The 27,711-nt window shown below is 51.6% G+C and overlaps 15 protein-coding genes across 15 annotated transcripts; 7 read left to right on the top strand and 8 right to left on the bottom strand.

The window, feature by feature from the left end:
* Positions 1-210: 210 nt before the first annotated feature.
* On the top strand, positions 211-1,130 carry K460DRAFT_376056 (HAD-like protein; the record flags this gene model as incomplete). Its single annotated transcript, XM_040934835.1, has 2 exons — positions 211-267; positions 330-1,130. The coding sequence occupies 2 exons, from the start codon at positions 211-213 to the stop codon at positions 1,128-1,130; spliced, it is 858 nt and encodes a 285-aa protein (XP_040791978.1).
* Positions 1,131-1,345: 215 nt separating this feature from the next.
* Positions 1,346-1,771, bottom strand: K460DRAFT_267324 (uncharacterized protein; the record flags this gene model as incomplete). The annotated part of the gene is made up of 2 exons (XM_040927523.1): positions 1,346-1,578; positions 1,684-1,771. Coding segments are annotated over 2 exons (321 nt in total), but the record flags the coding sequence as incomplete, so codon positions are not given.
* Positions 1,772-2,176: 405 nt separating this feature from the next.
* K460DRAFT_365298 (uncharacterized protein) lies at positions 2,177-2,646 on the bottom strand. The gene has a single exon (XM_040933154.1). It carries the CDS (start codon positions 2,614-2,616, stop codon positions 2,185-2,187), a length of 432 nt encoding a protein of 143 aa, XP_040791976.1. The 5' UTR covers positions 2,617-2,646; the 3' UTR covers positions 2,177-2,184.
* A 671-nt stretch (positions 2,647-3,317) lies between these two features.
* K460DRAFT_415788 (zf-DHHC-domain-containing protein) lies at positions 3,318-5,799 on the bottom strand. The gene is made up of 2 exons (XM_040937759.1): positions 5,255-5,799; positions 3,318-5,126 (listed from the first exon to the last, which is right to left on the bottom strand). Exons 1-2 carry the CDS (start codon positions 5,451-5,453, stop codon positions 3,505-3,507), a joined length of 1,821 nt encoding a protein of 606 aa, XP_040791975.1. The 5' UTR covers positions 5,454-5,799; the 3' UTR covers positions 3,318-3,504.
* A 601-nt stretch (positions 5,800-6,400) lies between these two features.
* On the top strand, positions 6,401-7,791 carry K460DRAFT_279349 (glycosyltransferase family 25 protein; the record flags this gene model as incomplete). The annotated part of the gene is made up of 2 exons (XM_040928324.1): positions 6,401-6,750; positions 6,840-7,791. The coding sequence occupies 2 exons, from the start codon at positions 6,401-6,403 to the stop codon at positions 7,789-7,791; spliced, it is 1,302 nt and encodes a 433-aa protein (XP_040791974.1).
* Positions 7,792-8,797: 1,006 nt separating this feature from the next.
* Positions 8,798-10,716, bottom strand: K460DRAFT_365292 (lipase/serine esteras-like protein). Its single transcript, XM_040933153.1, has 2 exons — positions 10,405-10,716; positions 8,798-10,324 (listed from the first exon to the last, which is right to left on the bottom strand). Exons 1-2 carry the CDS (start codon positions 10,443-10,445, stop codon positions 9,031-9,033), a joined length of 1,335 nt encoding a protein of 444 aa, XP_040791973.1. The 5' UTR covers positions 10,446-10,716; the 3' UTR covers positions 8,798-9,030.
* A 100-nt stretch (positions 10,717-10,816) lies between these two features.
* K460DRAFT_365291 (RNA exonuclease 3) lies at positions 10,817-13,496 on the top strand. The gene has a single exon (XM_040933152.1). It carries the CDS (start codon positions 11,237-11,239, stop codon positions 13,220-13,222), a length of 1,986 nt encoding a protein of 661 aa, XP_040791972.1. The 5' UTR covers positions 10,817-11,236; the 3' UTR covers positions 13,223-13,496.
* A 103-nt stretch (positions 13,497-13,599) lies between these two features.
* On the bottom strand, positions 13,600-14,222 carry K460DRAFT_365288 (Pcc1-domain-containing protein). Its single transcript, XM_040933151.1, has 2 exons — positions 14,106-14,222; positions 13,600-14,012 (listed from the first exon to the last, which is right to left on the bottom strand). The coding sequence occupies exons 1-2, from the start codon at positions 14,150-14,152 to the stop codon at positions 13,676-13,678; spliced, it is 384 nt and encodes a 127-aa protein (XP_040791971.1). The 5' UTR covers positions 14,153-14,222; the 3' UTR covers positions 13,600-13,675.
* Positions 14,223-14,504: 282 nt separating this feature from the next.
* Positions 14,505-14,915, top strand: K460DRAFT_404635 (uncharacterized protein; the record flags this gene model as incomplete). Its single annotated transcript, XM_040936753.1, has 2 exons — positions 14,505-14,686; positions 14,783-14,915. 2 exons carry the CDS (start codon positions 14,505-14,507, stop codon positions 14,913-14,915), a joined length of 315 nt encoding a protein of 104 aa, XP_040791970.1.
* Positions 14,916-15,755: 840 nt separating this feature from the next.
* K460DRAFT_404634 (uncharacterized protein) lies at positions 15,756-16,082 on the top strand (the record flags this gene model as incomplete). The annotated part of the gene is made up of 1 exon (XM_040936752.1): positions 15,756-16,082. The coding sequence occupies one exon, from the start codon at positions 15,756-15,758 to the stop codon at positions 16,080-16,082; it is 327 nt and encodes a 108-aa protein (XP_040791969.1).
* Positions 16,083-16,706: 624 nt separating this feature from the next.
* Positions 16,707-18,454, bottom strand: K460DRAFT_281187 (cytochrome P450; the record flags this gene model as incomplete). The annotated part of the gene is made up of 3 exons (XM_040928472.1): positions 16,707-17,403; positions 17,466-18,209; positions 18,261-18,454. The coding sequence occupies 3 exons, from the start codon at positions 18,452-18,454 to the stop codon at positions 16,707-16,709; spliced, it is 1,635 nt and encodes a 544-aa protein (XP_040791968.1).
* Positions 18,455-19,573: 1,119 nt separating this feature from the next.
* On the bottom strand, positions 19,574-21,863 carry K460DRAFT_90347 (uncharacterized protein). The gene is made up of 3 exons (XM_040938791.1): positions 21,609-21,863; positions 20,017-21,559; positions 19,574-19,959 (listed from the first exon to the last, which is right to left on the bottom strand). The coding sequence occupies exons 1-3, from the start codon at positions 21,816-21,818 to the stop codon at positions 19,925-19,927; spliced, it is 1,788 nt and encodes a 595-aa protein (XP_040791967.1). The 5' UTR covers positions 21,819-21,863; the 3' UTR covers positions 19,574-19,924.
* Positions 21,864-21,973: 110 nt separating this feature from the next.
* Positions 21,974-23,636, top strand: K460DRAFT_415780 (glycosyltransferase family 62 protein). Its single transcript, XM_040937758.1, has 2 exons — positions 21,974-23,361; positions 23,414-23,636. Exons 1-2 carry the CDS (start codon positions 22,276-22,278, stop codon positions 23,432-23,434), a joined length of 1,107 nt encoding a protein of 368 aa, XP_040791966.1. The 5' UTR covers positions 21,974-22,275; the 3' UTR covers positions 23,435-23,636.
* Positions 23,637-23,948: 312 nt separating this feature from the next.
* Positions 23,949-25,098, top strand: K460DRAFT_331359 (uncharacterized protein; the record flags this gene model as incomplete). Its single annotated transcript, XM_040930799.1, has 2 exons — positions 23,949-24,606; positions 24,701-25,098. Exons 1-2 carry the CDS (start codon positions 24,201-24,203, stop codon positions 25,096-25,098), a joined length of 804 nt encoding a protein of 267 aa, XP_040791965.1. The 5' UTR covers positions 23,949-24,200.
* A 467-nt stretch (positions 25,099-25,565) lies between these two features.
* K460DRAFT_280472 (ATP-dependent RNA helicase-like protein dbp5) lies at positions 25,566-27,211 on the bottom strand (the record flags this gene model as incomplete). Its single annotated transcript, XM_040928404.1, has 4 exons — positions 25,566-25,853; positions 25,908-26,108; positions 26,154-26,874; positions 26,919-27,211. The coding sequence occupies 4 exons, from the start codon at positions 27,209-27,211 to the stop codon at positions 25,566-25,568; spliced, it is 1,503 nt and encodes a 500-aa protein (XP_040791964.1).
* Between the last annotated feature and the right edge of the window lie 500 nt (positions 27,212-27,711).

The raw sequence follows: 27,711 nt of genomic DNA, 5'->3' as shown, positions 1-27,711 counted from the left end.
GGGAACGTGTTGAACCCTATCCTCTTATGGTGATGATGTAGACGTGATGGTCCAGATAATCGAAAACTTGGCGTTAGCGATAAACGACATCCATTGCCGAGGTCCCTCGACCTCCCAGCTTTCCTATAACACCAACCGCCATGGCACGCTACGAACCGCCATGAAAGCCTGTAGCTAGAGTAAATCAATACCTACTTCTTTCCAATCACCATGGCCACCTCTGTCCGGCCACCGAAAGCAATCCTCTTCGATATCGGCGGCGTAGTTGTGCGTATAGCTTGACTCCACCCCCACATCTAGAGGCGCCCCGACTGACATCAGATGGATAGGTCATATCACCCTTCCAAGCCATCCTCGATTACGAAATCGAGAACAACATTCCCGTCGGCTACATAAACTACGCGATCCAGAAAGGGCCTCACGACACCGGTGCATGGCAACTCATCGAGCGGGGCGAGGTCGAACTGAATGACGACTGGTTCGCTGCGTTCAAGACACAACTTTCCAGGCCTGAGGTATGGACAGAGTACCTTCAGAAGCTCGCCAAGCAACAGAGTGTGGGTGGTGGCCAGGCCGTAGACGGCGGAAAACCACAGGTACCGGAGGTCAACGCGAAGAGGCTCTTCTGGCGCATGATGAAGCTCAGCAGAGCGCCGGATCCGTACATGTACCCTGCACTGCGAAAGCTCAGAGAGAGCCAGAAATTCGTACTAGGCGCCTTCAGCAACAACGTCACCTTTCCAACCGGCATTCTTGATGACGAAGGCCAACTCTTTACCAAGGACTTGATCCATCCTCCAGCGCCCAACCCATACGCAAACGATTCAAAAGATGTAACGACATGTTTTGATGTATTTCTTGGCTCGGCTGCAGTCGGGGTGAGGAAGCCTGACCCGGCAGCATATCAACTTGCAGTACGGGAGATGAGTGAGATTGCGAAGAAAAGAGGGATGGGCGAGGTGACGGCGCAGGACACGCTGTTTTTGGATGATATTGGGATTAATCTGAAGTTCGCGAAGAAGACGGGGTTAAGGACGATTAAGGTCAACCTTGGGAAGACGAAGGAAGCTGTGAAAGAGCTAGAGGAAGCAGCGGGCATACAGTTATTAGATGACAAGGCTAAGTTATAGGCTCTGGGGTAGGAAGTAACGATAGGTATGCAGAAGGGTATAATAACGCAGGTATTGTTTCTGCATGCCTTTTCACCATGCGATTTCCTCCCTGTACCAAACACCCCAACCACTTTCGTCTTTGTCCTCTTTTACAAGTCACATCAACCAGTTCCTCCCCTCTCCCTCTCCCCGTTTCCACCAACTCTCCCCCCTCCCCCCTCCGCACCTGCTCGTCTCGCATCCCTGTACATCATCTTGCCAATGTCCAGCTCGACAACCCCCAATAGCTTCTTCAACACCTCCTTCCTTGTTACCCCCATCTCAGGTCCTATATCAAGACATTTCACGCCGCCCTTACCCATAGAGTAGAGGGAGGCACAGAATGTGCTAGAGGTGTCGGGAGGACGCGGATGGCGGCCAACTACGCAAGTAGAGTGTTTGGTGGGAAACAGGATCCACGATAGCGCTAGGTATGGTCAGAAGGCTCCACATTAGTAATCGGATGAAGTGTGGGATGGAGTGCAGTTTAAATACAGAGTATAAATTCCAGGAAACGAAAGGAGCCACTCACTCTCGATTAGATTCGTTAGATACGAGAGCTCAGTCTCGTCTTCGCCGCGTAGATTGGGTAGGGGCTCTCGCGGTCGAGTGAGGCGTTCGGGTATGCTTGTCATTGCTGTTCGACTGGGAATGTTAATGGATGAAAACTCGAGGGCACGGGAAAGACTATATGGGGGGAAATCGGCAGGACCGGTGAGCATTCCACGTCATCATTGATTGTGTTTGCTCACGTTGAGATGAGGCTGCGTAAAGGAAATTACCGTGCCAAAGCAAACTCGTGGTACACTAGAAGCGAACCAATGTAGCATCCGCCCTCAAATGTGTGTAACGGGATTTTTGGGACGGCAGACAAATCCGGCAATTGTTCAATGCAGGAATAGGAGGGAAATTCGTTCTGAATGGATAGTGGTTTTTGCTACCTGTTATGGGTTACTGAGCAATTTTCTTCATCACTGGCACCTACCACTCAGCACTCCAAATCCCTTCTGCTTCTACCCCTACTTTGGTCATCTTACTTGCCAGCCTTGTCCTCCTCCTCCTCCTCCTTCTCCTTTTGCTCCTTCAAACGTCCAATCCTTGTCCTCCTATGAAGCGGAGTGTTCTTCTTCGATGCGAATCTCAGCGAAGTGGGCTTGGACCGGGACGAATCTTCGGTTTCCTCATCCGTGGTCGTGGCATCTTTCTGGTCCTCTGGTCCCGGCACCTGCGTAGATTTTTCAGACGGCAGTGAGCGTATGGCTTTGGCGAGCGTGCCCTTCTCCTCCGTATGGTTCGGATAGGAGACGCTCTGCTTCTTAGCCGTACGCTTAGTTTCCTTCTGCTTCGGTGAAGATGGCTCGTCCTTTTCGTCTTCGACCTCGCGGCTCATCTTCTGCGCTTTCTTCGATCTGCCTTTGCTCTTCGTCTCCTCGGTACTCTTCTTTCGTCCTCTCTTCGCTGTCATTTGGTTCTTCCTTGCCGCCTTTGCATCCTCGTGCTCATGACCATCCTCTTCTTCTCTACGGTCTCGTAGCACACCCTCCATAGCCTCATACACGATGACATCCAGCGTATAAGCCGAAATCGTTTCTACCACATGGAGGAGCTTGAGAAGTGCCTCTTCGCGAGTAGTGCCTTTTCGCGGGCTCACCAGCAGGGTTTGGACAGGCACTTGGCTTTTCAGAGAGCGACCAACAATAGCTGCACGAAACCGGTTAGAAGTATCGCCGTGACATGCGACGAGGATTGTAGCAGATTCTGAAGGCTCGAAGACGGAGGGGAGGAGCTCTATTGTACATGTTAATTGGATGTGCGCACAAAGATGAAATTGAAGGTAGCCTGGAGATACTTACGCTGAAGGAGAGTGAAGGCGTGATAGTCCGCGGTTGAGACAGCTGGAGCGGGGCTGTCATCATTTGTATTGACGTCCGGTAACATTTTGGACTGGCTAGGTTGGGTGAACAAGTTCATAATCAAGGGGGAAGGGTTCTATATATGTGTTTTCCATAGATTGTCCAGTCCAATCGCTTGTCTAGCTGACGGTAGCAATCACGTTCGAGTTTCTGATTCAAGCATCTTCGACCTTCTGAAACTGTTTGTCTCTCTGCACCAGAAGGTCGTGAAGCCTGCCGTCCAGCATAGCTTGATTGATATAATTTCTAGAGGGTTGTCAAGAAGTTGAAAATGTTCGTATTTACTTAAATACCTATCGTATCATAAACCCAGTTTTTACATCCAACGTCTAGTATCAGGTGAAGAACGCCGCCATATGCAAGAGACGCCTTCGTATGCAGAATTACATGTATACATACCAACATCCCATCGTGTTCCATACCCCCCAATGATGCCTATTTTAGGCCGTCCAATCATCCCACCCCTCTGTCTTTAGCGGGCTCGGCTTCCTCTCTTGACTGGCACTCTTCTTTCCCCTCGGCGCTGGATTTAAAAAGCCCTCTGGGATGTCGTTCCAATTCTTCGTCCCCTTAGGGGGTGCTGAGACGGTCTTGGTCTTTTGGGCGCTCCTTTGATCGGCGGCTTGCTCATCGCTAGAGACCTCGTAGTCTTCATCTTCATCTTCAGAAATGTAGTTATACTGGTCAAACTTCCTGCGGTCGATATTCTGAAGTTGCACGTCACCGTCGGCGTACATGCCGTTTTCTCTTCCCAGGATTTGATCCGCTTTGCTCGGACTTCTTCGGCCTTCTCGTGGAGACTTCAGGATGCCATTGGAGGTGGTAAGGTATTGTGCTTGTTCCCCATGGCGCAGCGGTGACTGCCACTCGGGCCGGTGGGGTTGTCGGGTAACAGGTTGGTTGTGCTGGATAGGTTGCCAACCCTCTGGAGTTCGGGTGGGGCGCCTAAACTCTGCTTCAGTAGGAGAATCGACACCCCAACCGGCAGCTCGCTCACGCTGCTTTTGTCGCTGCTCTTCCACCTCCCTTTCCCGCTTTATGCTCTCCCGTGCTGCAAGCCATTTCGGACTCGGCTCCCATGACCATCCATCCCCTGTGGTGTTGCAGATCGGAAGGAGCCATTTTATCGGGGACGGACCAAAGACATGGTTGATGTTGCGTTTCCAGCCTAGATCGAAGGCATTGGGGAGCATCTCGTTATCTCTTTCATCGAGGTAATTATCGTAGCGTTCTTGGTTCTGTTGACGTTCTCGATATTCGTATGCTTGGCTGTTCGGGTGTGAATAGCCATTGCTCGTCGGGGCGTGGCCTGGTACCGGAGAGCGGGATGTTGAACGCGAGGGGACCTCACCTTCCTCAGGCCTAGTCACTCCTGGCAGGACATTCGCATGGATTTCGCGCAATTGATCGCTGATGCTTAGTCGCCCATTCGCTTGAGCATCGACATAGTTACGGTCGTTAAGATTGTGCTTCATAGCTTGTCTGAGCGGTGACAAGTAGCGCGTCTTCTCCAAGCTTTCGATTGTTGTTTGCCCCTTAACAGTCAGCCACAGATGCCATGCAGTAAAGCCAGATATTACAATTCCGATGATGCCGGACAGTACAGCAAGCAAGACATAGTTGACGGGCATGAATGATTCGGTGAACTGCTCGTCGTTTAGGATCTCACTCCATACCCACGTTGCAGACGCGGCGAAACAGGTCCAGCAGAAGAAGGTCAAATACACGAGGAAGAGCAAGAAGGCCTTGTAGTTTCTGAGGCCAACGCACGTCGCAAGCCAAGGGCAGTGGTGGTCCATTTTCAAGACACATCGTTTGCAGGTTGAGCAGTGGTGGGAGCGATCTGGCTTCTTAGACTGGCACTTGTTGCAGAACCTCAAATCGCCAGTTGAGGCTTTGACCGTGAATGACGTGTACTGCAGCCCCCCTCCTTCTTGTGTTGGCAGGTGGCTATAGCCATTATTCAGGTTCAGCGGCGAGCCAGGATCGGTGAAGACGGCGGTCGAGTAGCTCCAGTTGAGCATGAGATAGAAGAAGACGCCGAGCGCCGAGGAGAACTTTCCTAGTGTCCATGTTAGCTATCGTGGTCAAACTTCCAAGCCCCGCGGTGTCTCGTGTACGAGAAGACATGCGGCATGCCATGGCGCGTTGTGTCGCAATATGCTTGGCCGGATAAGGAGATGGACGCACCAGTCCAGACATTCTTGGAGGGCACCAGGCCGATGCCTGCCTCTACCCACACGGCCCACGACGTCAGGCCGTACACGAAGAACAGCGGGAAGAAAGTGACGGCAGTGCAGCAGTAGCGCTCGACTTTCCTGGCCCAGCCGCGGCGGCGCATCGTTCGTGAAGGCGAAGCCGGGGGCGACGGCGAGCCCAGTGTGGCCATGGCTATAGGCGCGTTGAATAGCCGGGCATGTGGTGCGGTAGGCCAACGAGTGGATGGGTGTCTTCTAGAGCTGGAGTCGTAAAGGCTTCCAGAAGGGCAAAGATGCAGAGGACAAGCTCTCTGTAGCACGGAATGTTTCAGGGTGCAGCGGCACACAACATGTCACTCGCAGCTATGGCAGACGACACGACGCGAATAGGAATAGGAATAGGCAAAGGCAAAGAGCATATAAACAGGTCGCACTCGTGGCTAACCCCTAGGTAGTAGCTGTGACTGTAATGCGCGAAGTGTAACTTGGCCGTGTTGGTCCGCCGTCGGACGTCGTCGTCGTCGTCGTCGTCGACTGGGGGGCGCATGTGTAAGCTCAGCCCTGTCGGCGTCTTTCTATCCAGGGGGTCGGTCACGACGGTCACGTGCTGGCTATATGGGAAGACCAACTACCGGATGGGCAAAGAAGGAAAACAACCACCAGCAATCTATATACGTCCTCGGAATGCCATGGAGCCCTGCTTCGACGTCGCTTGCCCATGGTGGGCAATGCTGCCAGTCGCACAGTCCATATTGCTCCCGCCCTGGAATCTGCCTACGCGTCGATACCCACACCTTGGATAATCATCATCCCTGGCTACCGCCCGCGGTTTAATCTAATTATGCTGTTACAAGACCCAATGTCAGTGCGAGCTGCCGGCCTGTAACCACTTCAGGTGGCTCCAGTCTTTTACTACGACGAGTTAAGATAAACGTTGCCCTGCCGCCTTCTCTACTGCGGACCTGCCTCGAGCTCGCTCGCTCAGTGCAAACACTCCTCGATTGCCATTGCGCTGTTGTACCCGGCTTCGTCTCCCTGTTTCTGTCGCCGTGGTACTTGCTCCCCTACAGCCCTTGCTTCGAGGACATGTATTGACACTCTGCTTTCCTTTCTGTTTCCTTCGTCCTCCCATCCCGACATGCTTGCGTCCAGGAAGCGCTCGACGCCGCTACTGCTGGCCCTCACCCTCATCTTCATCGTCACCTGGTACCACAGCAGAGATGTGGATCGCACGCACGAGCAAAGGGCGTCGTCGGTGATACCAGCGAACAGGACGTTAGGGTTCGGTGCCGTCGTCGTCGTCTCCAGAGATGGCTCTGAACGGCGCCACTCGCTTGTGCAGGCCGCAAACGTTACCGACTTCGACCTCACCATCCCGAAGCAGCCAGTCTGGACCGAAGGCCATGTGCAGCGCTTCATCAATGGACAAGACGATGTTCAGAAAGGCTCGATATTGGCGTGGTTGGGACATCACAACGCCTTGCGCTGGTAAGCAGCCCAAATCGCACCCGTCCTCCGCATTGGCTGCCGCTCGTGTAGCGTTCCCCAGGAGCACTGCTGATTCGCTGCCTCTTCAGGTTCCTCAACTCTGGCGCCGAGACCGCACTCATACTAGAAGACGACGTCGACTGGGACATTCGCCTGCGCAGTATTCAGATTCCCCTCGCAGCGAGTGCTGCACGCCAGCTCCTGCCGCCTCCTGCACGCCCACGTTCACACCACCCCTTTGCCAGCTTTCGCAGCCACCAGACTCAGTACTGGGGCGACCATGATGCCTGGGATGTTGTCTACTTGGGCCATTGCGGCGACTATTTCGATGAAGTCACTGAAGACGGGCCAATGACGGAACACCAATCCTACAACTTGAGTGCCATACCGCATATCCTTTATCGAGACCCTACACTTCCCGACAGATCGGACCTGCACCCATTCACACAAAGCTTGTTTGGTATGCTGAGGATGCCGCAAAAGTCACGAGCTTTGCACCGCTCCAAGTTTCCACTTTGTTCTTTTGGCTACGCGATTACACGCCCAGCCGCCGAGCGCCTACTGAGCGAACTCGCACCGCCGCAGTACAAAGTGAATGGCCCACGAGCTTTTGATGTCGCCCTTCTTCACGCGTGTAACAACGGCTCCAACACACCCTCTCCCACGCCACCATGGAAGGATCCCAGGCTGCATCCAGACCCAGCATTGCGACGGAAGTATCCGAGCCCCGGACTTCGCTGCTGGACACTCAACTCAGAACTATTCCACCATATGCCTGGACACAGCCTCGTTGATGAAATAGGCGAGAGCTCGGGAGAAGAGCCCGGAATCCCTCCAGTTGATTTGGCAGCTCAGGCACAAGTGGTAATCCGCAACGAGACCACGAATATCAATTGCGGGTTCTGGAACGGTGCCTTTGCTTTCCAGAAGGACAACATGACGCAGCTTCATTACCTCCAGGAGCACGTAGGACGACAAGGGCAGTGCCTGAAAGAGGGCAGAAAACTGCCACGCGATTCAATTCAACAGCTCATAGACTGAGCACTTCATTGTACATACTACTTTCACGGCACAGCATACATCATGCTTTATCTGGATACCACGGACACCCCGCCCGCTAGACGTTGCTAAGATGATGGAGTTTTTGAAAGGCCAACCGAACCGGGTGTCGAAAGGCCCCGATAGCGTCACAGGCTGATTAGTTCAGCCATGGACGTACATGATTGTTTATTTCCTCAGTAGATACCATAGCAGCGAGTCCTAACCACAGCATATGTATGAAAGCGGCGTTTTGGAAGTTCCACCCACGACAACATTGATACCCAATATAGATCTCGATAGCATCAACCAAACAGCTTCTGAGCCTCCAGAACGCCTTGCTAGCCTCACTCTCCAACATGAATTGGCAGCTCCATTAGGTATTTCAGCAATGAAAACAAATAATTGATTCAATTTACCTGTTTGTATTATCTAGTGTCTATTTTGTGATACCCCATCTTGTTGTCCATATAAAACTTTAAAATAACCCACTTCGCTCACTCAGTTGGCATACGCAACACCCCCCGGTCCGTTCAGAGAAAATTAGCACATGAATGCAGCAGAAACGTGATCGATTCAAACATGACAACCAAGATCTCTAGTGCAGTCTCGGCGCTTGCCAATACCGAAACTTGAAACACAAGGCCCCCCCAGTCCATCCTGCCATCAAAATTCGCTCGGTCCGTTTCCCAACATCCCACGTTTCGGCCGAAATGAGAAGGAGCATTAGGCCGACTTGGATAACGTGAGATGATGACGTCACGTGGACTTCCTTCGCATGATGAGACCACTTCAAGATCAAATTCTCACTGGCGTTTCGGTGTAGGAGATTGATCGAGTTCCCCCGCTTTCGATTGTTGAGGCCTTCTAACCTCTTAATACCTCGCGTTGTCATGTTTTGTTATGACCTAGCGAGCCTAGCGGTCGAATTAGTGATGGCAGAAAATGTTGCATGGTGGGCGTAATTCTTGTGATTGTGAGGTGATGAAGCGAAATGAAGAGCAGGAATTTGGTATCAAGTGTATAGTTTGGGGATATGCTGTTATTCAAGGGGTATGTGTACAAATCCATCAAATGAAAAAAAATCCACAAAAGTAAATGATCCGCAGGGTACCCCAATCACTGAAAAGACAACCTTGGGTATGCTCCTCTAAAGTCCATGCCCAGAATGCACCGTACGCCACGCTATAAATTCCAGTAACCGACCGAGGCTGATAGAAGGACAAAGATGCTAGCTCACGATCAGAATACGAAGTTGTCCAGCCAATGCTTGACCACGACCCTTCCCTCGTCGAACGACTTCTTGTCCATGCGAACAATAATCGCAGCGTGCGAATGTCGGTGGTTGTGTATATAGACAGGATGCTTCTTGAAGCCAACGTTGTCTAGTGCTTCGATCATGCCAAACTGGTCTTGCGTCAAGGCCAAAGTGGGGAACTCGATAGCCAACCCCGACTTTTGCTCCTGGATAGAGTCAACGTCTGAGCGTGTAGAGCGCTTACGTCTCAGTCCGGGCGACGTTGGTTGGGTTGGTGACGCCACCTCTTCACTACCAGCGCTAAGGTAGTCCTGGCCTTGGGCATTGTTGACGTTCTCAAACATGTCTTCTGCTTCCTGTCGAACGGCATTGATCATGAGCGGTATCCTGTATCGGCCAAAGTCCGCACCGGCTCTGCCTTCTTCGTGTAGGCGTATACGCTGTTGACTCCGGAAAGACTGAACTAGAGAGTTCATCAGAAAGAGTGTTGAGCCAATAGGAATGAATACAGCAAGGAACGCGACGATTGGCACCCGTCCTAGGATTGTACGTGTGCCCGTGGTGAAGCGCTGTGTGAAAGCTGGCAGATCTTCCGGCTCCTTTGGCGCCACTGGGTCCTCTCCATCGATTATCACCTCATCGTATCCAGGTATATAGTTGATCTTAATGCCGTCTGGCTTCACGAAGGGGTCCGTCTGAGAGATGCCAGCTGTATAATAAGTCACAGTCCGGTCGTTTACGACGTTTGCATACAGACTTCGATGCTGGAATCGGGCTAGTGCTTGAATGAATATGCTTTCGGGATCTGCAAGAACGGAGAGGAGCGAGCGGCCGGTGTCCCTGAGCTTGTCAATCCCGAAGAGCTGTCTACCGCTCATAGACAGTGTTCGAGCGCCGAGAACGTTCCATATCTGGCTGTGGTATCCCTTGAGAGGCGTCCGTACACCAAGATGGGGTGTAGCGAAGGTTGTGAAGTTCACTGGCTGTATCCTCTCGAAGACGCCTTTATGATATAGCAGGCCAATCGCATAGCGTGCTATAAGCCCTCCCAGTGAATACCCGATTACGCTGATCTTCTTGATATCATGTCCGCTCCTCGCTAGCTCCTCCAACTTCTGTTCCACCTCGTCGGCGACGCGCTCGCCACCCGTGTCTATGCCGTCGTATGTGAAGCTGCCGGCATTGCGCTTGGCGACGAGAATGTGGACTTTGTCTTCGGGGAACCTCTCACGGAGAGTGGTGCTCAGGTATTTGAGGTGCTCTGGATTTCCCCACAGCCTGAAGGTAGTCAGCACATGGGCACCCTCCAAGCTAAACGCGAAGGCGACAATGCCTTCTGCGAGGGTGAGCTGGCATACCCATGGACGAGGACACAGAGGTGATCGGCGGTGCCCGACATGTTGGCGGCGCAGATGTGTTTGTTGCGCGATTTGGTTGACTGAGGTATTAGGCAGGTCGTGGGCGCAGTGGTTATATGTTTCTCACGCTTCCATATCTCGTCCGTAACGCGCGGGCTTAATCGGACGCAGCGACGGCGTGGCGTCAGGCTAAGGTAATGCAACTCAGGGAGTCGGGTGTCGGGCAAACTATCGGATCGGAATCGGGGGTAATATCTGGATTCTATCTTGTAGTGGCCTACGAGGCTAATGTATGCGTGCGGCTACTGAGTGGTTTTCTTTGGAGATCGAAATATATCACCACGTCATGACGGAATTAGGCGGTTGAGACGTGCAGGCTTAGCGCGAACACCTGGTAAGGCTGCATGTGAGCCTCCAGCTAGGCCAGACTCACCTCACCCGTGTTGACCTCCACCAGTGAAGTCTCTCCAGACCTACTACTGCAGGGCTATCAGTACAGGTCATAGGCAATAGCCCTGTTCAACAATCGAGACAAACCCTGATTTGCATTGGCATTAGCAAGGCTTGCCTTTCCCCGTCGCCCTTGCATCTATCGCTGGCGAATGCGATTTGATACTGGCCCTCTCATTTGAGCTTCTCTACTGATTCACTGAGACACCAAGTAGTTCGCTGCTTAAACAACCCCAACTTCCTCTTGAGTCACTCTTTCAACCCTATTCATTGGTTCAAATGAAACCAGTTATAGACTCAACCTAGCTCGGTATGTCCTGGGCATACCGTAGCTTGCTATCCTCATACTCACAGATAAGAGATTATTGCAATCAAATCCAGCATGTGGCCTTCAATTCCAGCTTACAGGAGCTTCGCAAACGTAGCGTGTCCTTCAGGTGCAAATTGCGAGTTGCCTCACTGCATCTTTGAGCACAATGTTGCAAAATCGCCAACTACACGCCATTCCCCAGCGCTCGAAGTGGAAGGACTCGGGTTGGAACCACATGCAAAGCGTTTGAAGCTCAACGACGGCACGGAGGAGCCCATTGCGCAGGTCACACCTCCACGAACCCAGGCAAACCCCAATGTCTTTGTTGGATCAATTATACCCAGAGACAATGCACAAACAAGCAAAGCAACAAGAGACACCCAAATCACTCCGTCAAAGACAGTGGTCCAACCGGGCCCTCCCGCTACACTGCCGCGCTCTGCTACTCGACCAGTATCGCCTCCTCCCACGATTGCTGCCACAAAACCCACCACCAAACCTGATGTCCCAATTCCTTTGATGCCGCGCAAACTGAGCAAAGAGCCGGCGACATTCACCAAGAGAATTACCCTTCTCAAAGCGTTACACGCCTACCTGAAGCCACAGAACGACAAAATTGCTAAAGCAGTAAAACCCGAGATCAAAGCTTTGCACCTGACTCCAAATCAACTCATTAGGCAAGCCGTAGACGAGGAAGAGAAGATAGCCAAGGAGAGCGGTTCAGTATACGAGAATATACTGAAACAGCGTTTGGTCAAGCTGAAGGCCATGACGCCTGAACTGTGGGTCAAAGAGAGACGAGCGGCTTTGGTGAAAGAGAAGGGAGATCCACCAAAGAAAGCACCGCCGAGCAAAGTTGATACTGGCCTCTCCCCAAAAGAGGAGATCATTTTTCTTTCAGCCCTCAAATGCCCACAGACTGGATTGGACGCCCATGGTTACGTTACCAAACTGCCAACCGAGGAGGAGCTGACGGAAGCCCGCAAGGTTCATGAGATGGCGGGTTTCTGGGAAGAGTGTGATCGCTGTAACACGCGTTTTCAAGTCTTCCCGGAACGAAGAGAAGAAGACGGTGCACTCACGACTGGGGGCCAATGCAAACACCATTGGGGCAGACGCAATTTCCCTAAGAGGGTCAAGAATGCGGTTCCAGAACCCACAAGGCTGACGTGCTGCAACGAGCCAGTGGGATCCCCAGGTTGTGTCACTCACGACACCCATGTGTACAACGTGAAGGATTCGAAGCGTCTCTCTCTCATCATGCCCTTTATGGAAACGCCAGAAAACGACCAAGCACCACCACACACAGCCGTATGCTTTGATTGCGAAATGGGCTACACAACCAACGGTCTCGAAATGCTTCGCCTTACCGTCATATCCTGGCCAACCCACAAGCCGCTCATCGACGTCCTAGTGCGGCCCCTCGGCCATCTTCTAGACTTGAACACGCGCTTCTCCGGCATCACAGCAGAGCAGTTCCTCAACGCAAAGCCGTACGACCCAGAAGACCCAAAGCCCGTCCGAAAAGATCTGCGAATCGTCGACTCGCCCTACAGAGCGCGCGAGCTCTTCTTTGCCCACGTCTCGCCCACGACGCCCGTTCTGGGTCACGCCCTCGAAAACGATCTCAACACGATTCGTATCATCCACCCCACTATCATCGACACAGTCCTCCTGTACCCGACGCGCCAAGGTCTACCATACCGCCACGGACTTCGAAATCTTGCAAAAATGCACTTAGGGGAGGATATCCAGCAAGGAGGCGCTGCAGGACACGACAGTTTTGAGGATGCCAGGACTACGGGTGAACTCGTTCGTTTCAAGGTCAAGGAGAAGTGGAAGGTGATGAAGCATGATGGCTGGCAGGTTACGAGCGATGGTGTTTTGCCGCCGATGCCAAAGGGCACGCCGCCTCCACAGGCGCCTGCGGTTCCGTCGATGGTTCCGGTGGCCTCGGTGGCTGTGCTGGAGGGGAAGCCGGCGGAGAAGCGGAAGTTTGAGGGGGAGTATGAGGAAGATGAGCATGGTGATGAACTATCAGCGACGAAACAAGGTTAATATAGGAACAGACACTCATTGCCATGCCCTGTCTAACCTCCCAGAGCGATATATATTCTCAGCCTATGAAGCCTCTACTATTCAGGGACAATTGTTCCAAGGCATTTTGTCTGGAAGAGATAAGCGATTATGTTTATCTTGCTGTAGCATAACGTTACGGAGTACGGAATTTCTAGAGCCGGATATTCTCTCTACTTTGCAGCGATGGACGCTGTTTGAAACATGTCTGGCAATCATTTGCCAATACATGACACCGTTTTCAGGTGTCCTTCCCAGCGCCAACTCATCGGCTATTTGTGCATGCCTCTGATGACGCCATCGTTGTCAGTCATCAGTTGAGCGACTTTGGCTGACAACGAGCCGCCAAAAGGTGGCTATTTTGCCATCCTAACGCTACACCGGATCTTTGCGCCGGATGTTGCTTTGTTCTCCAAGAGATTTCTCTCTTATGCTTCACTTGGCTTTTATTCCATCTAGCCCTTGCACCCCCTCTAGTCCTTCTGCACTAGGCTCATACACTACATCGACATCCAAATCCTTCATCACCCCTATGACGACTCCGATGCTTTCTATGAACCCATTGACGGCGACACGCAACATGCGGTTCGTTGTAGCGGCATAGTTGACCTGTAGCACGCTTTTCTCTGAAGCGGTAGGCTGGGTAGATGTGGTGGATGGCGTGGTCAAGGCAAAGGAGCGGCGGACGAGAGGCGAGAGTTCGGCATCCACGGATAGAGCGCGTTCTGCGGTTGTTGCGAGGTGGTCGGACGGGAAAGGAACGTGTAAGGTCCTGCAGATGGTCGAATTCCTGTCAGTTTGGAAGATGGAATGCCGGTAGTTGTAAAAAGAGTTGTCATCTGCAGACAGCGATGAGAAGACGTACAGGGTGCAGGGAAAGTCATCTGCCTTCCACTCCTTCTCTGCGGCCATTTCTGCGATCTGGGTCTTCGAGTCTCCTGCAATGTCCAATATGAAGATCTGGGCCGTTAAAGATTGATGAGGCTCAAAGTTTAAAGTTGGCGAACCCCTCCCCCGCATTCCGCTAACATGAGGAAGGTGCCCAAGGAGCTATGACCCGAGCTAGGAAACATTGAGCTCCTTTGACAGCGTCATCGTCATACATCATCATTGAGAATGACTTCCAAACGCATCATGGCCTATTCGTCGAGCTATACCCTAGCGATCTCCGACTCTTACACTCCGATTACCTGACCTCTACTGCTCTATACGGCTTGCCCTTGACCAACAACACAAGCTCACCCATACTCGATCGTAGTCAAAGATGTACCGCAGCCTAGCGACTGCGTCGTTACGCGCACCAACAAAGTTCTTTCGACCATTTTCCGTCTCCGCAAGCAGAACAGGCAAGACGGGCAAGTACCCGGACGACAAGCACGCGACGGATAAGGTCAAGGAAGGCGATACCCATGATGTACAGACGGAGAATACCAAGGCTGGATTAGAGTAAGTGCTTTACTAATTGCCCTTGTTTGTCTATCATTATCCACCCTATGCACTCTATATTACGCTCGATGAATCTAGTTTGACATCTTCAAGCAGCGCAAATAAGGATGGCGGCGCCGCTGCCGAGGGACGAGACTCAGCTGGCGGGGCGAAGAAAGCGAAGAAGGAGTTCCCTGAGGCGCCGGATACGATTGGCATGCAGGACGAGAGGGGTGGACGAGGCGGTTGAGCGAACTCGGATATATAGGAGGAACAAAACAATTAGAAAACGGCATAAGGAGTGAGCATGGGAGCACTGCATCATCTCTGGGAGGTAGGCGGGCGTTCTACAGACACCAGCATCCGACAATGAATCTATCAAGATCTCGGCGTGATGCAATTCTTTGTAATCCGTTCCTATATTGTTCAACATACGCAGTGAATTTGATGCAGGATTATCACAAACAATCTCGAGTTATTGCCAAACAGTTCCAATGGTGCGCGATTCTACGATTCTGGCCCTTAACATGCATCTCGAGCTCTTGCTGAAACCCTCATTCGAGAGTTTACTCGCAAGGAAGTAAAGATAGACCTGTGGCTATTGAGTAAAGACTCTATCATTCTCACCTTACCGCTTGTAGCCGCCCACTCTGGTGTAAGTTACCTTTCTTGGATAGCACATGGTTGGGGGGAAAAGCACGGAACATATGGTGTACTGCGTTGGGAAGGTCTATCAACGAAATCTATTGGCGGACATCAAAAGAACGGTGACGAGATGTGACACGAGAAGAGAGTGACATGACAGATACTCGAATGATAGGTGGGAATCTGTACAGTTACGTTTCAGAGGATTGTCCTCTGTTTGCTTCAATCTGTGCGACGGTGAGGATTGGTTGATCGGGTACCTTGACGCCCTTCGTCATTTGCCCGCTTCACCAGCTATAGCACACCTGTGTCCGACTTTCTCCACATAGGTGAATCCCCTCTCTTGTCTCAACAGACTCCACTTACTTCGTAGCCCTTATCTCTCCTCCTCTCACGACAATCCCCACAAACTTCACACCCTGCGACACCACAGCATAACCTCACTATGAGACAACGACTGCAACGCGCCACCCTCGAAACATGGATCTGGTGCTTCCTACTCGCCACCATAATCATCATTACCGCCGCACTAGCAGCCAACTGGGAGGATCTCATGCCTTCCAACGACAATCCTGCGACTTCGGTTACAACCTCGACCTTGACCTTGACCTCGACGGCTATACGTAGGGAAGTGGTTAACGAGTACCCTACAACTGAGGAGTTGGCCGACAATGCAAAATGTACGGGATGCAAAGACAAAATCCGTGCGTGTATACAGGTATGTCACCACTCTTCAAGCGTTCAGTGGCTGAAGGAGCGGGTATTTGACTAAGCGGAATTAGGACTGTTCCAAGGATGCGATTTCGTGTCGTTGGATGTGCGAGTGCGAGGTATCGAAGAAAGATGGCTTTTGCAAGGATGAGTGTGGGTTCAAGTGTGAGTGGAAGGGATAAGCAGACTTGATTACGTATCAAAGGACTGAGAGGGGGGGAATGGATATAGAGGTTCGAAATGCTCACCTCGACTTTATGGTTCCAGGCAGGTTTGATATTTTGATATTGCTCTCGGAAGCACGATGGATGGGCTAGTGCAAGGGAGCTAATCGGGATTGTTCTGGGTTTGCTCTTGGATGGGCATTATGCGATCCTAATTGATGGCATGCATCTTGAGACACACTTTGTTTGGCGACTGTCTCTTGCTCCTGATAACAGTGCTGTCGTGATCTTGAAGTTGGCACCGCCCTTAAACTCATTCTTGAAAGACAAGCCACAGTCACGTCTCGAATTGATAGATGCCAGTGGAGCTTTAGTTGTATTTGTTGTGAATTTAAGTTCCTCGCGCACTTCTGAGATCGTTTTAGGTATGTATGTAGCCATGTAGCATGCTTGGATTTTTACAATTCGGAATTGGCCTTTTGTGACATTTGCTGGGATCTTTTTTGTAAATTAGTACATGTCTAGCCCATCCTTCGCTTCCGTATCCGTACCGCTACTGGATAAAGCGGTTTCACCGTGCCATATGCGTCTTCGCGAACTGGGGGTATAGCTGCGTCAACTTCGTCGGTATCACATAACTGAAGATCGAATTCGTTCAGGAAGACGGCTAAAGTTGCTGCGTGCACAGCTCTCATGTAATCACGCCCCAGACACTGATCATCGTTCCCGCCCAAGACTAGATCCAAGGACTCAAGACCCTCCATACTGAAGTTTCCAGCTTCGATCTTGTCCTTGGCCGGCTTCGAGCTTTTCGCACTTGATGTTGCTCTATTAGGAAGGAGAAACCGCTCCGCCCAAAATTCCTCAAGAGGTCTCTCGACGGTCCGGGGTCGCGCTTTCGCCCAGAATTTAGTGTGCAAGGATATGTCATGTGAGAAGAGCATCACTGTCATGCCTCTTGGGAGTGTCCACTGCTCATCTAGCTGGAAGTTGTCGACTTCGTTTGTGCGAGTTGCAACGGTTGGCACACGTAAGCGCCTGACCTCGGTTTGGACGGACTGTATGAATGGAGTTTCTGTAATACTTGCAACATCGTACTCTCCGGCCTGTGGTGAATAATGTTGGCTGATCTCAGCTGCGATATGCTTACCAAGCTGAGGTTTGCGCAGAACTTCGACAAGCGTCCAGAAAGCAGACGGAAGCAAGCTCGAATTGGACCTGGACGTACACATTAGCTTCTGAGCTCTATTCGGATGAGACCATACGTAGATGGTACATACCCATGCATGACACTTAAGACCTCTGCAGCTCGGCCCTTCAGATCCACACCTTCAGTTTTCGCAAACACGTCATCTCTTTCCTGGATAAACTTCGAACCCTTGTCTTCGTCCCAGACTGGATCCTCTTCGTCAATCTTTGCGAACTCAGATCCGCTATGGGTCGCTTTGAGCCACTTCGCGATGCCCTCATGCAACCGGTCGCGAGGCCCCTCGTATGTAGCTGAAGCTAGGAAACGCGGCATGCCCGGCACAAAGCTAGCAGCGGCATCAGCAAATGTCAAGTAGTCTTTGACAATGCTAGGGTACTGCTTGATGATCTCTCTCCCAAACAACGTCTCAATAGTGCAGCGGGCGATAACTTGCTGGAGGAATGACCAGAAGTCTTCGATTTGCGTCCAGAATCCGACTTGGAACATCTTCTCGTTGAGATTACGAGACAGGATGGAGACATAGGTGTCAATAAGTGGCGCAAGCGATGTGCCCATCAAGTACTTCCGGGGCAAGGCCGAATGTACAAGTTCGACTAATCCAGCTTCGTTCCCATTGCTGCCTTTGCCTGCATAGAATTTCAAAATTTCTTTCGGAGAGCCGAACAGCCTCTCATGAATGTGAAGATTGGATTTACGTGTAGTCAGTTGATTACTAGCCTGTAGTACCCTCTCAGCTTGTTTGGGATCTCGGAGGACGAGGAAAGATCCAAGTCCTGCCTTGACAACGAACGGGGCGAAATTGCCATATTGGTCACTGCTATCTATCAGTATGACCACATGCCATAGAAGAGATGAGGCTACTTACATCAAGGCAGCAAAGTACTTCTGTGGTCCAAAATATGCTAGACTAAATGCATGGAAGACTCCAGGTACAAAGTAGGGCGTCGTCGGGGGAGTTTGCCCGGGAAATTTGTTCTTCGTTTTTCGATAGAAAAGAGTCGTGGAAAGAAAGAATGTAAGGAATGGTACGATTATTAGTGTTGCAATGGCTAATAACATTGCCATGATAGCAACTAAAGCGATGTGCAATCTGTACTCTTTGCGTTAGAGCGGTCTCCTTAAACCTGAAAGGACGCCATTTGGTTACAGGCTGGGATATTTAGTGTTGAGGACACATATCGGTAGTGTGGGACTTACAAGATAGCCCTTTCGTAACTAGTTGGATTGAAGAGAAGGAACCAATGTCATCTTGAAGTAGATGGAAGCCTTTCGGCTAGCGGAGGATCTTCGGAACATTGCGGCGCTGAGCATGGCCGTGGACTATTTATAGTATACACGTGAAATCGCTACCGTGCTTTGGATTGAGGAATCCAGTAAGCTATAGGAGCGGATCCTATAACTAGGGTTGGCTGCTCAAACGTTCTCGTGTAGAAGCAAGGAGCCAGTCGCGAATTGTCACTCCGAACATTGCAAGACTTTGAAGCTGATACACATGCAGCGCTACATATTACTTATAATCACATATATACATGCGCACCCACTAGCTTTTAAAACATGCTCTAATCATGAGAATGGTGGAACATAGCTCATCGACTCCTTCTCCTATGACCAGACCCTCGATCTTGCCGTCCAGCGATTGCAAGCACGCGTGAGAGATCATCTTGCTTTCCCTCACTTTCAACACCTGTGGCACCGTCGTAGCGGACTCCAAAATACGTGTCTCTACCAACAATCGGCTGATTTTCTGTCTTGTGCGTACCCGACGCCTTCTGATTTGTAAAAGCAAGGTCCCCACCAAGCCACGAACCGACTCTAGCAGCAAAGTCATCTCTCCTCTGCTTCCTCTTGCCCCTTAACATTGCACTTCTCGCAGGCTTGGAAAACATTGCGTAGCTAGGCTTACGAGGGGCGCCTAGGGGCCTTCGCGTTACACGTGGAACGTCGACTTCTTCGAACTTGCTGGGTATCTTGCGCAAAAGCGGTCCTGGGAAGCTCCCAGCCTGTCTGGTGGCTTTCCTTTGCTGATTACTTTTCATTAGTTCCTTGATTTTGTCATCCAGTTTCGGAGCCCACCGTTTCTGCACACGGCTTCTCGTCTCTGATTCCTCTGGATACTCGCCCACAGTTCGTTTCGTGGCCCAAGTGCGACGGCGTTGAATAGCATGTTGGTGTCGCTGGCGGTGACGTGCCATAGTGTGTTGCTCTGATAGTATACGTCGATGGATGGTGTACATGATGCCTCGGTACTCCTCTGTCAAGCGAGAGATATCATTTACAATATTACGTTTCGAAGCAAATGCAGCATTGATCGCAAGTCTACTGATTCCCACTTCGGTAATCTCTGTGGGAGCTTCTGACCATATACTTGTAAATTTCCGAACTAGTGGACGCGGCCTTTCTTCTAGCTGCTTTGGTGTTATGACTGTGATCTTGCTAGACGGTACCATTTCATTGACCTTAGTCGTGGCATCACTTTTGGTTCCCTTCAGATGGCTCCCTAATTTGGTTCGTGCTCGGGTGGTCATGGCTTTAAGTTTCTTTGTCTTTTTCGGGGTATGAATTCGCTAATTCAGCAATTAGAACACAACTAAATACAAGCCATCATACATTCTCAGGCTCACCTACGTGCTCAATCGAGTTAGCCTTGTCCGCCACTTCCACAGCCCAGAAGCGAGAGAAAGGAACATCGACCATGGTAGTACCAACCGAAGGAGAAGACCCCCCTTCCTTTCCGGGGAAGCGGCGTGTGAGTGTTAAGCCTCCCTCGGCCAGAGCACCGAAGCTGTTCTCAAATACAGAGACCTTCCTTGATGTTGAAGTGGTATGCTGCCATGACCCTCCAGGCATCGAGTCTGCTGTACTAGGGATCGTTCCAAATTCCCAGCCCCAACTGTTTTGCTTTGGCAGAACAGTGAGCTTCTCTAGACTATCCAATTGGTAGTTGGCTTCTACATCGATCTTCGAATTTGGCAATGTAAAAAATTGTATGAAGTCTCCATCATGTATGACTGGCGTCAGGGTCGAAGCAAAGTCCTCTGGGTCACTGAGAATGCTCGGCAAATCGTGTGCGTTTAGTTGGTCCAAGGCGTCGCTGGCTGGAACGGGGTCTAGAGACAGTAAACCCGCTTTCTTTCCCCATCCACCTCCTCCGCTCAATACCCGGTGGAGACGTGCTCCTTCTGCAAGGGCTTTTGACACGAGCATGTTCCAGCAAGGCGGATCGCTTCGCCAAAGACGTTCCCACAGTTCATCTCGCTTGTCGACTCCCTTTTCACTCTTGTCCAGTACTTTCGCAAGAAGCCTCGTAGTCCTTGCGCTCATACTCGCAGCCATGGATCCTGGTATCACCAGAGCCCAGGCAGATGTTGCTTGTGCGGGTTCCCCTCGCGACTTGAAGAATCGCGGCACAACTCCTTCAAGTTCCGAAGAAGCTGTCACGCTTTCCCCGTCGGAATTGACAATTCGGCGAATGATATTGCCCATACATCCTTCAACCCGACGAGGAACGGTCAGTGGCACCAATGGGATACTGAGGGTGGGAATGATCTGATCAACATATTGGTTGCGTCCAGCTATTCGAATACCATGATGAGAGACGTTCGTCTTCGATAGCAGCTTTAGCCGCTCCGTCGTACCACGAGACTTCCACGATGTGAGAGTCATAGTTGTGGGAGTGCCCGTCTGGAATATAGTATTGGCGAGTGGTAGTCGCAGACTGTCGCTGATTATCTGCTCGCCTGCCGTGTGCTCATTTAAAACGAAGTCAATAGCGCCCTTCTCGGATGACGAAGGTGCGGTCGACGACACGGAAGCAGTGGCGGGAAGTGTGACATAGGCGATGCCTTCGAGGCCAGTCTCAGCAACAGGCGGCTCCGTGGTACGGCGCGATATTTCATCTCCCAGTGTGGTCTCAAATTTGAAAGCCCTGCCGACTGGAAGCTTGTCGACTACAGCACAGAGAGCGTGTATGTCCGGGTATCGATTATTCGCACTCGGCCCCTTCCACAACTCGCTGTATGCCTGAAGCAGCGCCTTTCGGAGGAAGACTTCATCGTTAAGGAGCCATGGCGCAAAAGCGGGTGTGACAAGGAAGACGCAGAAAGTCTCTTTAGAGATTCGCTTTCGTATAACGGGTCGGATGAAATGTATGAGTTCGGCGGGTTGCTGTAGAGGTTAGTGCTTGTGCGTCTCTGTGGGAAATCAAGTTTCTCACAGCGTTTGGTATAGAGGCTGGTATGAGAATAGCACTGTTGAGTGGTACTATATGCCCTAAAGTCTTTTCATCTGGCGTCGACTGCTGCGCGTACGACCGCCAAGCTGAAGCGCATGGAATCCCCGAAAGGCGTTGTGTGCGTCCTAAGGTACCAATAGCGGCAGGAGCGCCCCTCAAGACTTGCCATTGTCGCGCGACCAAGGGAGGCATTGGTCGAGACTCAATTCACCATGGCGGCACGCAGACGTGGTGCTGAAGCTGTCCATGAGGTCAGGACTCGGAGGTCTAGGAACTATCCCGCAGCTAAAATGTAGGATGAGTAAGCTGAGCCGCATCTTCGACGGTTTCAACTAGCCAAGGGCGACCGACCACAATCGAGCAGCCAATACCCCTTGACATTTGTCCGTCTATAAGCATTGAGGCTGTCCTCCAGCTGTGCTTTTCGCCCTCTTCGACCCGACCGACGCTGGGAGACCCACTCCCATCTCTACGTGCGGCCCTGATACTTTTTTTTGAGCGCCAGCTTGGCCACATCTCGCAAACCTCCTTGCGCCGAACCTCGACCGCAATCTCAGCCCCATTCTCGCTTTCCCGTTCGATGCACCACTTGTAGACGACTCAATCTGGGCAACCGCAGTTCGCCTGCTTTCCTACTCGTCCAGCCACAATGTCACGCTCATTCCGACGCTCGAATCCGATAACGATAGTCCTTGCCGGCATCCTCTGCATAGGCTTCTTCTTCTTCTTCTTTTCCGGCAGCGATGCTCCTACACTTGGCAAGCTCAGAAGCGGGATCGAGACGGCATCAAATCCGCTCTCTCCGCCATCATTGCCCTTCCGAAAGTCAAAAGGCAACGCTCCACAGGCGGCGCCGCCAGTTGTACACTACTACATGAACAACCTTACCACATCGCGGACACCAATAGAAAATGAGGAGACGGTTCTTATTCTCACTCCACTGGCGCGTTTCTACCAAGAGTACTGGGACAATCTGGCGAAGCTCAACTATCCGCACCATCTTATCTCCCTGGGCTTCATAATACCAAAGACGAAGGAGGGAAATGCAGCGTACGCAGCGTTGCAGGCACAGGTCACCAAGACACAATCAGGACCAAAGAATAAGCGCTACGCTGCGGTCACGATTCTCCGACAGGACACCGAGTCCCCGCTAACATCACAGAACGAGGCAGAACGACACAAGATGGAAAACCAGAAGGCACGTCGCGCGGCCATGTCCAAGGCGCGCAACTCTCTGCTATTCACAACCATGGGCCCCACCACATCGTGGGTCTTGTGGATGGATGCTGACATCGTCGAGACCCCGCCAACCCTCATTCAGGATCTTGCCGGATACGATGTGCCCATCATTGTGCCCAACTGCTTCCAGAGATACTACGACAATGATAAGAAGGCTATGAGCATTCGGGAGTACGATCTCAACAACTGGATTGATAGCCCTACGGCAAGGGAGCTGGGCGCGAAAATGGGCAATGACGAAATTCTCTTGGAAGGCTATGCTGAGATGCCAACGTACCGTAGCCTGATGTCAAAGATGTACGACAAGTCGGCCGATCCTGGAACGAAAATCAAGCTCGACGGTGTAGGGGGCGCGACACTATTGGTCAAGGCCGAGGTACACCGCGATGGAGCGATGTTCCCACCATTCCCCTTCTACCATCTTATCGAAACGGAAGGCTTCGCCAAGATGGCGAATAGACTGAACTGGGATAGCTTCGGATTGCCAAACTATCTTGTAAGGTTTCACGCTTGTGATCGCGTGAGGAATTCTGCTAATAACGATGTAGGTATTCCACTACAATGAGTGAAGTCTTTGAAGACGGACCGTTTACTTTTGGGCGTCTCCAACGGCAGTCATTGGGCGGCGTTTGTATGATCGCTTTGTCTTCTGTAGTAGTGAGCTTAGTGACATCTCGTTACATGTACTACATAGCATTTTCAACAGGTATAGACAGCTTGCTGGCAAGGAAAATACCATCAAGGACATTATAAACATTTTAGATTTCAGAGTTCAAAGGTGCTCATGCATTACGACTTCGAGTAAAGTCACGTGTAGCGCATCTAGCGAGTTGTGATTCCGTGAAATCAGTTCCCCAGCTTCTTCAACGAGCAGCTGAAGTTGTCGAAGCTGCTCAAATAAGTTCACTCCGCGGACGTTAGCTCGTGTAAGACCCTGTGGAGTGCGCCTCGAATCCCCATAGGCCAGGGCTTTGGCCTTTACTGGAGGCTCTTGCGTCAGTCCCACACGGGATCACGTATTCACGCTACTCTACAATTCACCCTGACGATATCGGATGCGAATCGCACTGCTTCTTGCATTTGGGGGTATCCGCCATGTGGACGATCGGGCCTTTGCACGCAGCGATGAAAGAAGAGCCGAGCTGCTGCGAAACCGCGACCTGGACTTCGGGTGCTTGGAGATAGCTCCCATGACAGCGTCAATGAACCTGGACTACTTTTGACCTTACAATTACAATCACAATCGCCAGCGCTTTTACCTTATATTACTTCACAATCCATCACCGTCTGTGTACCATAACGTTGTATTCAAGAAACAGTATAAGAAGAGTAGACATGGCCGACGGCCCCCGCAAACGCACCTCCGAACGGGAGCCTACTTCTCCACGAACCGCTGCCACCACTACAGACGAAACTGACCCCATAATAACGCATGCGCAATCCACCGCGAAAGATTACAACTCCATATCACCGTCATTACCACCGCAAAACAACACCTCATCGATCTCGCAGAACCCCGCTTCTACCCCCGCCCCAAAGGCGAAACCAATAGGTGCGCAAGAAGATGGTACGGTCTCAGATACGCGAAGAACCAATGGGATAAGACACTCGGAGAGTGCAGAGCGCGCAGCCGCTGCGTTTGAACGACGAGAAGGCGGACGATGGCGCGCATTCTGGGACAAGTACGGCAGTGTAGAATTGGAGAATAAGGGCAGTGTTGCCAGAGATCATTTAGCTTTAGGTGCGTCCTAGCCACCCCGCTTCCTTTCTTCCTTATTATGTAGAAGTGTGGAGGTGAGTCTGAAGTGTGTCTTGCTAATCTGAGACTCCTGCAGAACGGACATTTCTAGCCTGGCTCCGAACATCCCTATCATTCGCAAGCATAGGAATCGCAATAACGCAGCTTTTCCGCCTAAACACCAGCCTCTCCCACAAGTCCTCCCACCCTCCCGACGCCTCCCAACACACCCTTGCCGACTTCTTGACCACCGAGTCTCCGCAGGCGAAGATCAGACATTTGGGCAAGCCGTTGGGAGCGACATTCATTGGAATCAGCATCGTGATGCTCTTCATAGGCTTCCACAGATACTTTGAAGCCCAGCACTACGTAATACGTGGCAAGTTCCCGGCTTCAAGAGGGAGCATCATGATTGTAAGCGCCATCTCTGGCGCTCTCATTGCGAGCTCTCTCGTCGTGATTTTGGTGACGGCGCCGAGTGTGCTTGAACAGTGACGAACAATTGTTTGTGGTGACGCAGGACTAGCTGAGACCATAAGAAGGGCTGACTTCAAGCGGAATGTATGGTGTAGGGGGGGAAAACCACAAGCTCCGAAGCTCTTCAAGGTGCTGTTTACGTGGGAAGGGACTTTTATCGCAAGAGCTGCCATAGAATCCTTGCCACAGTCATGATATTATGCGAAGCTGCTGCCAGGGGTGTCTGATCCTGGATCAAGTGCAGTAGCGATGGCGGTCATGATTATGTTGGGATGGTAGAACATATCCTAGTTGGGTATCTCAAAGTGTTTCATTTGCTCCATCTATCTTGAGGACAATGTTGGTCCCTTCCACATGCTCGAATCACCGCCTGGTTGTCCTCCACTTGGCGCCGTCGCGCGATTTCTCCCCTATATGCTCCATACTCCTCACAGATGTCTCCCAGCAATGTTCTGCAGCTTTCTCACGGATATAACAATGCACATTTACGATCCTCCTGTAATCATCTGTGTCATCTCCTGCGTGCTCTTGCCCGCCCTCGAGCTCTTGATGATGTTTTGAATCATATCCTCGACCGCATCCCAGTCGCTTGTGTCGATGGGGTGGAGGTCTGTCTTAAAGTAATTTGCAATGTCGTGCAACTGCTGCCAGCTCTGCTTGTCGTGGACAAAGGTGAGGGCGACACCGACGCGGCCGAAGCGACCAGTACGACCAATGCGGTGGAGGTAGGTCTCGGGGTCTGCCTGGCGACCGTCTGCCATAGTTGGGACATCCTGGAATAGGTCAGTATGTAGTTATCACAATGAGAGACGCCTCTATGGACTTACGTAGTTGATGACCATGGTCACTGACTGCACATCGATACCACGGGCAAGAACATTTGTCGTAATGAGTACCTTGGCTTCTCCCGAGCGGAACTGGTCGATGATTCGGTCACGCTCAGGGCCTTCCAGCGCACCGCTAAGCTGCGCGACTTTGTGACCTTCCGCGATCATGCGACGCTCGAGCTCCTCAGCGGTTCTACGCGTCTATTTCCGTCAGTTGAATGATTATAAAAAGGGCAGAATACGTACCCTGACGAAGATGATCGATGATGCTTGTGTCATGAGCCCGTAGAACTTGAGCAGCGTTGCGTATTTGTCGTTGTCCTTGTCGATGTCGATGTACAGTTGCTTGATTCCCTCGATGGTCAGCTCCTCGTGCGCCAGAGTCAGCACGTTCGCCTTCGGTGCGAACTTGTTGGCATAGGCAATGACGTTGGGGGGGAACGTGGCCGAGAAGAGCACGGTCTGAACGTCCCTGTTAAGGAGGGATTTGACACGAGTGCACTGGTCGCCTAGGCCCTGTTGGTCCAGCATATTATCCGCCTCGTCTAACACGAGAATCTTGATGTGCTTTGGGTTGATCAAACGCCGCTTAAGCATATCTTGAACTGTTCCCGGTGTGCCGACGAGAATTTGGGCATTGAATTGTTGTCCCCTCCTGGATGGATCTGGGATTGCAGCCATTGTCTTCAGGCCGTCCATGAATTGGCCCATATGTGTAATGACACCTAAGATCTGTCGGGCGAGCTCTCGGCTCGGTGCGAGTGCCAGTGCTTGAGGCTCTGGATTTGAAAGGTCGACGCGGGAGAGCATGTTGAGGGAGAAGGCTGCAGTCTTGCCGGTTCCCGACTGTGACTGAGCAATCATGTTGGTGGGCGGATCTATCAGAAGTAGAGGCAGGGCCTTCTCCTGGATCTTGGACGGCTTGCGAAAGTTCATGTGACGGATTCCCTTGATAAGTTCATCGGAGCTACTAAGGTCAGCCTGTCCATGGAAGTTTTACGTGCAACCTACAGTTGGAGCTCCTCAAATGACTTGGCGGAGAATAGAGGGTTGTTGGGGTCTGCCTGCAAGTCGGCGAGCTTGACCTCGACATTGAACTCGGTGTCTGCGAGATCGGAGCCGTTTCCTGGCGGTCCACTACCATCGACCTGTGCTTGCGCCAGCGAGTCTTCTGCGACCGTTTCCTGCGCGGGTGCCTCATTCGTAGGTGTTTCATTTGTGGGTGTTTCGTTCGTGGAAGTCTCCTTCGTGGGAGTCTCCTTTGTGGGAATCTCCTTTGCAGGAGTCTCCTCCGTTGACGACATGGCGTATGTTAAGGTAAGTCAGAGCTGCCTGTTGCTTGTGAGGTTGCGGTGGGGGTAAAGCGGTGTCGAGCAAGTGAGAGAGGGGGCGAGGAGCTTGTAGGGGCTGCCGAATTATAGCAATAGCAGTGGCAAAGCTATTATATGCGCAAACTCGAGGCAAGCTCAAAGAATGGTGCGTGTCGGGTGGAGTACTGAATGGGTTGTTTGGCACAAAGCACAACGCGAAATTGTGAGCTCGAGGCTGGCTTTGGCGGGGAACTCGAGGCGGAAGGTGCGCGAGGCGCTAGGCAGTTTTAGGCAGCGGCCTGCGTGAACAGCAGTTGCCCTCCGCCGTGTGAATGAATGCGTCTCTGGATCACTGCATGTCCCTGCTTTTCGCGCATCGAGTGTATTCGAGAACAATCTATTCACATCCCAAGTATCCATGGAAGAATCGTAGAAAAAGGCTAGAACAAGACGTAACGGCAAAGATCCCGGCCTTTCCTGCTCGGCGCGCATGT

Source organism: Cucurbitaria berberidis (assembly GCF_010015615.1).
Source record: "Cucurbitaria berberidis CBS 394.84 unplaced genomic scaffold K460scaffold_2, whole genome shotgun sequence".
Taxonomy (NCBI): Eukaryota; Fungi; Ascomycota; class Dothideomycetes; order Pleosporales; family Cucurbitariaceae; genus Cucurbitaria; species Cucurbitaria berberidis.
The sequence above is the reverse complement of the archived record's forward strand: the minus strand, read 5'-3'. Positions and strand labels throughout refer to the sequence as shown.